The 12026-nt window shown below is 44.6% G+C and overlaps 1 protein-coding gene across 2 annotated transcripts in view; it reads left to right on the top strand.

The window, feature by feature from the left end:
• DLEC1 (DLEC1 cilia and flagella associated protein) overlaps positions 1–12026 on the top strand; it is a 1790999-nt gene that overhangs the window by 146640 nt on the left and 1632333 nt on the right. For both annotated transcript variants that reach the window (XM_069647686.1, XM_069647685.1), the window contains exon 3: positions 3687–3827. In XM_069647686.1, coding sequence (XP_069503787.1) covers positions 3687–3827 — 141 coding nt within the window. The remainder of the gene's footprint in view (positions 1–3686; positions 3828–12026) is intronic.

Genomic DNA, 12026 nt, shown 5'->3' with positions numbered 1-12026 from the left:
ACATTGAATATTGAACGCACTAAAAACGTTATGAACGAAGCAAACCTTGAAGCACAATTAAAGTGCCCCTCTGAATAAACTACTGGGAAAGGGCATTAGTGTGAAAGGGTGCCACAGAAGGTGGGACAGGAATAAAACCACCCCACCAAGTTGAACGTTTATGAATGAATGCAATGCAGCAAGGCTACAGACTGGCGAGAGGTGTGTGACACATGACGGCAGAATTAGGAGGTTGACAAGGGGAAGCCAAAGAAGAGTGATCCTGGTTGCGGGACATGTGATGGGTGGATCGTGTGGTCTGACAACTGCGCCTAGACCAGTGATACCTGAATGAGTTGTGAAGCAAACCAAGGAGAAATATGTGAATAAACTGGTGAAAGTCAACCAGAAGGAGAATCGAGTTCACCTTGAATTTTGTTGTACTTATTGAAAGACTAAAATAGATCTGGCGGAGTTGAAGTCTTGGGGAAGGGCACCAGGAGACTTGAGGAACTGTACATGTTGTCTTGAGGGCCAAGCCTCAAAACCCATTAATTTTGTGAAAGATGCTACTTGGGGAAGGGGAACCCCAATTACTATTTTGAACTGTGTTGCCTTGAATGTGAAGAAGGTAATCTTGAGACTTTTTGTGGAGCTTTCTTGCACTCGGGGAAGGGAAGCTGAAAGAAAGCTGAGAGCTGGAAGAAGCTCAGACTTTGAGTTGAGCACTGTTTATTTTGTTGAAAGAGTTATCCCTCACAAGAAAACTGCACTACAAATTAGATCCAGGGTTGAATTGATTATTGTAATCAAATCTTTCACTCCCGCCAATCTGGGCATTTATTTTTTCAATAATGTGCATTGCTTCATTGAAAAGAAAAAAAAATGATAAGAAATATGTTATGTACATTTAAATTATGACAGAGGTGAGGGAGTGGTGAAGTGGAGGAGTGTTCGGGTCAAATAAAGTAATATTGACGAACAGAGAAAAGAACACAAAAGAATAAGGAATTGTCATGATCTCTGCTTCCAAAAGATCAGGACTTGCCCGACTCCCTTGGAAGCAGACCCATAACCCCGGTTCCGAGTGCCAGCCAGTCCCAATTGGGACCTTTTGGACCCTGTCCTGGCGCCAGTGGCACGAGGCTCAGAAAGATGCCCAGTCCCAGCGCTGGAAGCGCCGGGCTCATAATGCTTGGGTGGACTTACCTGCAGCAGACCATGCTGCTTACTTACCTGCCAGTTGAACCCCTGATCCTCTTCTGTTTGGGACTACTTTTCCTGTTGGGTGGGGCAAGAGCCACTCCCTAGGTTCAGAACACTGGAACTCTTCTGGAAAGCAGGAACTCTTTTCTTACCTAGGCGTGGCTGTGGAAGGAGACACCTAAGCACTACAGGAGGCTATTTAAACCACACCCGATGGATGAATCTTGCTTTGTGTTATTCTGCATTCTCTGCAGCAGAACGCTCATCGTGTCTTCTGCTTCTGATCCTGGGCCTAAGGGAACAAAGGCTTACCATCCTGGAATCCAGTCTTCAGCAGCACCTGTAAAGACAAAGAAAGAACAGGTTAGCACTACGGTCTTCAGTGGCAGCGCATCTCTTACCTGGTCCATACGCTGTCACCAACGCCTCGCACTGCATTCCGGCATCTGAAAGACAAAGGCTTACCTACTCTTCGCACGCTCCGGAGGCCTTCGGCGCTGCATCCCGCATCTGAAAGACAAAAGAAGGTGCGTTTAAAGACATTGGGCAACTTTATTACTCACGTGCCATTACTCCTTCCGACGCCGAATCCAGTGGGTATTCCAGCACCCTTCTGCAAGATAAAAGGGACAGTTAGTGCGCATCGTGAAGCAGGCTACAAGCGCTTACTTACGTGCTTCCAGGCGCTTCTATTCCTCACGCGGGTTCAATCCTCAACTCTCACCAGCCCGCCATCCGCCATCGCCGGAACCCTGCAAAACAAGAGATATCATTACAAAAGACTTTTAAGACATTTGAAGTGCCCAGAACTTACCGTTCGTGCAGTTAACGACGGACAGCAGTCCTCTGAGGTCAAGAGGCCTGCACCCTTATCCAGTGAAGAAACTGGTTATGGCACCCTGCCCCGAGGCAGATGGAGAGCTCGGCGTTCACTTACCTAAGGTGAGGGCGTTAACCTTTGAAGTTCTACAGGAAAAGAGAAAGGGAAGAGGAGAGAGGCACCCAATAACCCCAGTTCATTAATCCCATATTTTCTATCTGCAGACATCTTACTCTTCGAGTCAGACATACAGTGCACAGAGGTCCAGCCCAAAGAGCCAACCGTGTGTTACACATCACCTTTGAAGATACGGCATTCACCCAGTCAAGACCGGCGCCTCTGCGGGAATCAGGTGAGCGTTACAGGAATAAGCCTTGTACATTTTCGTTTTCAAGTAAATCAAGATGATGTCTCTTTTAAAAAGCATATTACCCATCATTACAAACAGATATTCCTTTGGTATTCTTCAATCGGCTCAGTCCATTAAAGCAAAATCTGGCCTTCCAATTCCATGATTCCTCACATTCAACGTCTCCTATTAACCCTCTCCGTTTTTTCTTTTTTAACTCATTCCACACTATATTCAAAGTCAATCTGCTATAGTCATTTACATTGGTAAAGCCATCCCTTGATTCCATACTTTATATTAGAACCTTCATTCCCTCCTTTTTACAACTTGAAATATATAAGCATAGTTATCTTAGCATACATGTATGTCCTCCCTTTTCCAGTCATTCACTGCAAAATTCTCGGGTTTACTCCGACCTGCAACAAATTATTTCTCATCATTCAGATAAGCCTGTTGCATCAATTGTTTCATGTATTAAAAAAAAACAGTCTCCTCATTTCATGAACGCTACCATATTTAACCTGGTTGCAACCATTCTTTCCATTCTTTGAATGAACCTGTTACAAAATGCCTGACCTATCCCCTGTAGGGGATATGAAACAGTCCTCCTGTGTCTGCGCATCATTCCTTTGCTGCTGCTTACCTCTCAGGTCTAATCTCCTGTCCCTACACGTCGGCTCTCTGGCCGAGCGCGAGATGCTGTCTCGTCAACCCAATGTGTACCAGAGTTGCCATGGTTTCCATTTGCATCGTCTTTTCTTTCAACTTCCTGATATACAAGAAAGTATCCTTAAAGGACCTACTTTAACTACCCACTTAACTATTCTACTGATAAAGAAACAATTCAGTTTACTGTGCACTATTTAACTCATTTTAAAGACACGCAATATACCTAGAAGCATATGGAAATTGGTTGCAGGGCATAAGATGTTGATATCTGTAAACCCCTGTTTATTTTGTTAGTAACATCCCAACATATTGGTTAGCGTTAGCTGTGAGGGCAAATAGGGTTTGGACACACACAGACTTTTAAGTTGAACTCTTTCTCTGACTTTCCTTAGTTTTGTTCAGGTAGGGAAATCCCACCTTAGTATAGGGCAAGTTAGGCTTTCAACCATCCTAAGGTTTAAGCTAATACCTTTTGTTTGAACTTTAAGTCTGTTGTCTGTGCCTTGCTTCATGATGCCATCACAGCTCAAAATTACATTGTGGCCAAGCAAACCTATTGTGTGTCACCTCTCAGTCTAACATGCCAACTATTTCTTGAAGGCATTGGTAAATGATGACTTCTGCAAAGTCACTCAATTATGTGCATCTTTTATTTCCTATCAGGACATTTCTCATTTACTCACCAGCATATTTAAGAACCTCTACACTGGAGAAGTCATTGGAAAGGACAAAGGTCAGCATTTTCTCACATCCCGCGGAGGAGACAACGCTTATCATGAGAAGTTTGTGGATGAACTGGAAAAGGTAAGTTGGGAACTTTTCAAATGTGATGTAACATGCGCCCCCGGCTTCAAGTGTTGTGCACAAAGCTCAATCATGCATTTGTTTCCTTGCTGGAGAGCCTGTCCCAGCCTCTGGCCTGTATGCCTGATTCTCCCCGATTTTTAGTTCACTATGGAGCAGTAAAATAAACATAAATAACCGGAAAGACTCTCTGAATTTGTGCCCATATACCATTATCTTTCTGAAGAACAAATGTACGTTCTGTGCTGATATGGTACTCGTCAGCACTGCTGCCTTATTCTGCATCCTGCTCTGAGGTGTGTCCTCCTCTTCCTTCTCCAAATGGGAATCCCAGCTTTACAGACATGCAGCCTCCAGTGTCATGTTATGAGCTTTTTTGCACATAGGTATGGTGGAAAGAACAACCACTAGCAATGCCAACAGTTTGGGCTTTTTTGTGGAAATTACGTAGCCATTTGTCAGACACTGCCATCATGTTTCTAGGTCTCAAATCATAAGACCCCCCATATAGCAGGTATTACTATCATGTATCAGGCATTATCATCTTATGCTCCGACGCCAACACCATCAGCAGTTATTGCCATTAAAATACAGGTACGCACACAATTATAACACGAATGACCCAGAGAATGTTACAAATGCATCACATTGTGTGCCTGGTGCTGCATCATGACTGCATCACCATATATAGGGTGGGCCCTAGACTCATCATTAATGGGCTCACTTGATACACCATCAGATGACAAATTAAAATTCTGCACAAGGGTTAGAACGAAGTGTTCACCAATTTGTAATGAGAAGCAAAACTTTCTAAGTTGCAGCAGCAAAACAATCTGAACCTTTCTGTCACAGGTGGCCTTCTCAAGGTTTGTAGACCATCTAAGACATGGGTGCTTACCCGGTAAGCAACCCTCTTCGTGGCTTAATAAATCTGCATATGCCCAATCTGCCCTTACAAGTTACATTTTAAGATCAATTTAAACATTTTAAACACAGGTTCCTCACAAGGGCAGCACCTCCTGAGTTAAATACACTAATCTTAAGTACAAAAAGCGTGTTATAACAGTATCATTATACCCTCTTTGACATAATCTTAGACAAATTATATACATAATAAAACGTACCAAATTGAGCACTTGTGGTCACGAATGAGAGAAATATTGCACATGACAAGTGGGTATTTATGATAGGATGCATCCCGTCATGGGGTGATGTTGTGAGACATTGCACAATTACTGAGTGCAAGTAAGTTCTAAGGACCATTCCAAAATGGCCACCAGATTAGACTTCTAAAGATGTACATAAACGGACCCAAAATGGCACCCGTAAATCAGAAAGCAATGCAGCACGGAAACATTTTGCTGCACTTTTGAGTTTGGTCACGGATCTACAGGTAGGTGCTAAAAAGTATTTAGCCTTAAGATGTGCAGAGAGGACAGTTTGGATGTAATATCATGAGAGGAGGACAGTTTAGAGATAAAATCGCATCATGCGGGGTAGGGTTATGTTGGGCATATACTTACAGATTTGTGACCTTGATTATGGAAAAGCAGACACATAAGGGAAAGTTCTTCCGGCAGGATAATACAAGCCTTGAAACGAAAAATAAATTGAGAAGGTACTTTTAGGGGTTTATAATGTTGCACCTTATAGTATTTGAATATAGATACAGACAGTATGGGTGAGCCTAAGGTGTGCACGAGACAGAGTCCGTGTTATGCATAGAAAATGAGTGTGCTGAGATATGCCCAGTCTGCATATCACACACATGCATATTTTAAGCAAATTTGTGTACACAAAAATAAATGTAATTGGAAACTTTAGATGAACATGTGGAAGATATGTCTACAATTCCCATTAAAATGCATGCAGCCCAATGAATAGTAAACAGGTTGTTAGAAAGGATCAAGTCACTAGTTAAAATAAAAATAATGTCACAGACACACTTTGGTTTTTGGAGCTGACTCCTGGAATATCGTACTATAAATGTTTTTGTCTTTATGCAGACGTTGCAAACAAGTGCAAGGTTAACATTACCTTGAAGAAGCTCACTAGATCCAACTGCGAGATAGTTAGACTTGGCGAAACACGTGTGGACTATTTTACAAGAATCTGTTGTAACTCTAACACGGTTGACATTCTGTGTGCAAGTACTGATCACAGAAATGTGTTAACCAGGGTTGATTTTGTACTAAGTGAATGGCATCACAATATTTTTTCTTGAGACCTTTGTCATTGATTATTGTTCAAGAAAGTACTGATCAAGAATTTATGTCAATTAAGGTCGATTATGTAAGCATATGAATGGCATCATAATATTGGGGGTTTTATTGTGTTTTTTTGAAACCTTTCAAACTACGGATTAAATATATTAAACACATCCCAATAGCTTCTCTGTATTTGTGAGGAGTGCGATTACATTTTAGGATCAGCCGTGTCTCTCTTAACCCCAGCAATATTACGCCGGACCACCGAGACAAAAGGCAACCTTTGTGGTATTCAAGTACTGCATAAACATGAAAGCAACCATCAATTATGATGCACCCACTGATTAATTATGTATGTTTGAACAACTAAATTCCCAGATCCTTCCCCTGGGATATAACCACAGTCTGTGGCTCTGGAGTTGATAGAGTGGGAGGCTCCTATACCGAGTCTCTATATCAGGATATGTGATACCTTCCCTCTCCTCCCCCAGTTCATGCCAGCACAGTATAAACTGTCTCCACCAGCACTTGCTTCCTAATATAACAGTTGAGGTGTGGGGCGGAATACCCAAAGTTTGTTGATTCAGTTTCCCACGGCTTTGATGTCCAAGCCAATGAATCTATAGTTTCACAAAACAAACAAATCCCTCGGTTGACTCAAGAATCTGATCCCGAAAAAGAAAACATGCCTCTGGTTTGGCACCAGAAGTCCCTGTCCTGGTTCCCTGGGATTTTAGGCATCTATTCCCAGTCACTCACAATAGGGGCCTCTATCTGGCTGGCTGTACTTCCTGTTCCGCTCCTGGATCAGCTGACTCCAGTATTCTGTAACTTGTCCTTGACTCATAGGAGATCCCTCCAGCTGGGTCCCCAGTACCACTACAGTCTTGCAATCCAAGGCTGCAATGTCTGCTGCAGTGGTGGTGAGATTCCAACAGGCAGACCCCAAAAACACCATGAGGAAGCTGGCCATTTAGGTTGGCTGGTCACAGGCTGCGTCTGCAGGAAGGGATGGAGAGGTAGGTCCCCAAAACATCCAACCACACATCATAAGCCACATAGATTTTCCTGCATATTGGGCTGGTGCAACCCTGTCACCTACCAGATTTCGGGTCTTGCATTCACCCCACATTCCCCGAACCCTCCTCTACCGCCTCAATGTGTTGCAACGTTCTAATGCCTAGTTGTCTTTCTTCCATCTCCGGTAGGTCTTTCTGCCATAACCTCCCCACTGCAGTCTGTCCTTGCCCTCCCTAGCTTCACCTTCCCTTTCCTCTGCCTTCACCTCCTTTTCCCAACTGTTCCCCATTTACCTCCTCTGTCCAGCCTCTTCTTTCCCCTTCCCTCCTTTTACACCACCTCTCTCCAGCGTCTCCTCTTCGCCACCTCCTTCTCGCCCTTATTCTAACTGCTCCACCCCGCCACTCTCTGCAACAGCCCAAATTATGTTGCCAGCCTACCTCTCTTAACTAGGGGCCATCTCTAATGTCATGTTTTGACTAATGGGCTTCATGTGTCTCATATTATCCTTCTTACAACATGATTGGTTTATTGCTTTACTTCGGCAACCTTCTGGTATGTTTGCAGCGCCCCCATTGTGCTTGCCTCTATGGGCTTAGCCAGTGAAGAATCTCACGCCATCTTGAAATTAATTCTCGCACTTGCACAAAGGAGGATGAATGTGCAAGAGCTATGGTCTCATTATTCCGCCCCCGACGAGCCAGAATCTGCAATTCTATTGGTTGTACTCCAAGTCTGACACAAAAGGCGCAGTCCAAAAACTGAAGGACTGTTCTGGGAACAGAATAAATGTGTCAAGAAAGGGAGGGATGGAGTCCAATTTGTGTGTATGTTAGAATCAAATAGATGAAGAACTTGGAGGAACCTTATATGTCATGGGCTGTCAATGGAGGGGTTAGGTCATTGCTATCAAGTACAAGACTGGGGAAGGTACCCATTTTGGCACTGACAGGCTGAACCTAGAAGGACCGAAGGACCTGATTGCCTGTCCCAATGCGAACAGGGGGCAGTGGAAACGGTAACTGACTTCATGTTACACTGCCCCATCCATCCAAGATTGGGAAGCGCCCTGTTTGAAGCCAACCCTACAGTTAGGAGCGTGGTTAAATCAGAGCCGTTGCCTCTTTCAAGCTACCGAAAACACAGTAGGGGATTTTGCTGTTCTATAGTAGTTGAGTTGATCATTGAGACAAAGGGAGCATCTACTACACAGAGTGCAGAAGTTATTTTAAAACCTCCCGCTAGACAAACTTCGGGAACTTTAGTCCTATCTGAATGGATTAGTTGTCTGTTTTTTTATAATTGTTTTGATGGCTGCCTAATATGACTGTTTTAAGTGTCTATTTTGGATTATTATTACAATTATTATCTGTCTGTAGGCTTTTATGGAGTTGAATTTCTGAATAAATACTGAATGCTTTACTGCAACAGGGGTATGCAACCTACGGCACTCCAGATGTTTTGGACTATATGCCTCCCATGAATCCTCACCATTGTCGTTATTGGCTAAGGGGCGGGTGGGAGTTGGAGTCTAAAAGATCTGGCGACCCAAAGGTTGCAAACCCGTGGAATTCAAGAATACAACTTCATCAAGGAATGTCCATGAGGCACACACTTTCAAATGTCACTGGTTACTATTGTTCGCATAAACACAGACACCCCCCAATATAAAACGGTTGGATTTGCCAATACCGGTTACTCATTCTACTGCAGTGAGCAATTTCCCTTGTCTTTTTGTTTGGTGGGAGCATATCAACTTTGGGAGAAATTCGGGATCAACATCCTTGTCACCCAGTTGATCTGCATCTGATATGATATGGCATTTGTAACGCGCCTATACACAAGTGTTTCAAGGCGCGACGAGGCGGGGGGACAAGGGGAGAACAGACAACGATCCTACTAGGCCAGGTGTCATTCAGATTGCGCAAGTGCAAGGGTAGGGGGACTGGGAAAAGGGGAAGGGGAGAGGGGAAGTGCAGTACATGGTTAGTAGAATACAAGATAAGTAATAGGGCCAGCTGGTGGCAAGTGCAAGGAGAGTGCAGTACATGGTTAGTAGAATACAAGATAAATAATAGGGCTAGCTGGTGGCAAGTGCAAGGTAAGTGCCGGGAGAAGGGGCTGAAGGATACAGAGACAGTCCCGTAGGGCAGGTAGGCAGTGCAGGGAAGAGTGGCAGGGCCAAGGACCGAGATTGGTGAGTGGCCAGTTGCAGATTCAGTGCAAGTTCAGTGATTTTAGCAGGGGAGAGAGGGAGAGAAAGCTGAGGCAAAGAGGAAGGTTTTGAGGTGCTTCCGGAACAGGAGATGGTTCTCCTCAAGTTTCAGGGAGGCAGGAAGGCTGTTCCAGAGGGAGGCACCTGCTGCGGAGAGAGATCTACCCCCAGCTCGTTGCTTGGAGAAGCGGCTGACCCTGAGGTAGTTGGAGGTGGATGAGCGAAGAGCTCGAGAAGGAAGATATTTCGGAAGAGAGAGTTGAAGGTATTTTGGCCCAAGGCCTCAGAAGGCCGTGTGGACAATGCAGAGGGTTTTGAACTTAATCCTCGCGGCCACTGGGAGCCAGTGTAGCGATTTCAGTCCTGGAGAGATACAGTCCCTGGGTTTGAGGCCAAGGACAAGTCTCGCAGTCCTGTTCTGGATGAGTTGCAAAGGGCGGAGAGTAGAGGCAGGAACATTTAGATGGAGGCTGTTACAGTAGTCCAGCTTCGAGAGAACCAGGGCTCTGGAGACAGTGAGCTTCTGGGGGAAGGAGAGGAAAGGAAGGATACCGCTGAGGAGGTGTAGCTGGTAGTGTGACTTCTTAGTTTGGAAAATGAGAAAATCGAAATGTAAGCAACCTATACATGCCATTTAGCTGAACAGTTAGACATGCTACTGCAGTGAACATGGCTCTATAGATGTTTTGCCTATTTTCCCATCTCCTGCTCACATGTGCTCAGTGCTTTCCGCTCACACACAATGCAAATTTCTATACTGATCCACTCATATTTCCAAGCACATTTCTGTCCTAGTGTGTGGTGTGTGTGTGAGGGTCTGAATGTTCCATGCATGTGGCAAACCTTAAGCTGTCCTTCAGAAAGTGTTTATGTGGACTTCCTGCTGTTCTCCAGTTAATATTGTCCTTTGTGCATGTTTATTCCGCATTTCATCTGATGTGCATGTTTTGGATGCATCATCATGGTTCCGCTGTCATTTGTGCATCTGACCGGATGCGCCACAAGCCTGCGCATTGGATCACATGCTCCATTTCTTGCACCATTATTTGCACAATGTATGCCCTCATACTTGCACTCCCTTGTGCCAAGTTTATTTTATTTTCTATACAGTGCCCGCAATGTGATTGATGCATCTCATTGTGATGGGACTTTTTTTTAAAGAATCTGCCAAATTTTTTACGACTTGACTTTATTTACATTAATGGGATGCCTCTCGGTCTCCTTTTTACTGAGTTCTGCTCGCTCATGGACACTGAGAAAGCTAGTCGTCACTCAAAGTAAAACTACTTCCCTTTTTGGGTTCAATACGAACTTCAATTGCAGCCACGGATGAGCGGTGACTCTCTTCTAATCTCAGTGTCTCGCTGCTCCTTTGATTTCCTGAATAGTTACACTAGCTTATTGTAGCATGCAACTGAGGTGCAGATTCAAAGACGCTGGGGCACATATCTCTGGGGAGACCACTCCCCTTCACTCCTGCTGCTTCAGCAAGTTGTGCGCCTCAAGCGGGCAAGCACCCTAAATGTTAGGGTACAGTTTTCCTTTCCCAAAACCCTATTGGCCTTCAGCGGGGCTTCCGGAGCATGCAGAGCACAGTGGGGTGAATGCTGCTGCTCCATCTTGAATGTTGAAAGGCGGCTTAGAATGTGGATCATGCAACCATTTATGGTTCTCATTGATGCAGGGTGCTACTGTCTTGGAACGGACTATTGTGGATATAACATACATGACCCATGACAACATATACATTTGAGCACATAATTTACAGGCATTTAACAAGCATTACATATTATGCAGTTTCAAGAGGGCACTTGGGATACATAACCTCAGCCCAGATCAGTTTTAGACCCTATTGAACATGCAAAGTATGAGCCGTGGTAGCTTTGTAGCTACCACAAGCGTCTTTGTCGGAGCCGCCAGAAGGCTGGTGTCAGGTTTCTTCTTCTCAAGGACTGTCTCCTGCCAGCCTTTGGGCCAATGATATGATATGATATGATGGGTTATTTATAACGCGCTTAATACCCAGAGGTGTCTAAGCGCGGACCCGGGGTCAAACCTGTGGTGCTCCGTGTCGTCTTGCTTGTAAGGCGTCCCGTGCCTGTGCTCTAAGCCTTGCATTGCTACAGTGTGACTCACTTGGCATAACCACCTACTGTACTTTAACTCCACCAATATATGCTTCTTGGCTTGGCCACCTCAGGATCTTTCTCTCTGCCACTCTTGCTTCACCTCTCGCTCTGCTGCAGAACTGACATTTTGGAAAGCCCCCCAAACACCCTTCCAGTCAGAAGGCTTCTGCCTTTCACCATTCACGTCAGTGTTCATTATTGGTGCATCCCTGTAGGTGCCATCTCTTCTCCCTTTGGACACTTATGCCCAGGTGTTGTGCTTGTTGTGATGAGCAAAGTCTGCCCCCGCCCCAAGGTCTCAAATAGCCTGTCCACCGTCCTGGGATCAGGCACAAAATCCATGACGGTTAAGCAATCCAGCATTCTCTCTAACAGCGCTGTAAATAATGTTTGTTCATACTGAATGAGTCCCTCATATGCCACCGCATCACATAGCTAGTGGCTTTCCCTGGTCCAATGAATTTCACATTCAACTGCAATTGGCTTCTCAAAGGTTACTTTGTCACACCTCATTTGCAGACAGCACATGATTATCTCCTCAGAACACGGAGAATATGGCGATAGGCTAACTCCCCATCCTGAAACATCCACAAGAAAATTACCATTCTCTACAATAATGAAAAGACCT

The sequence above is a fragment of the Ambystoma mexicanum genome, chromosome 2q (assembly GCF_040938575.1).
Source record: "Ambystoma mexicanum isolate Mex_15411 chromosome 2q, UKY_AmexF1_1, whole genome shotgun sequence".
NCBI lineage: Eukaryota > Metazoa > Chordata > Amphibia > Caudata > Ambystomatidae > Ambystoma > Ambystoma mexicanum.
This window is presented reverse-complemented; position numbering and strand designations above follow the sequence as displayed.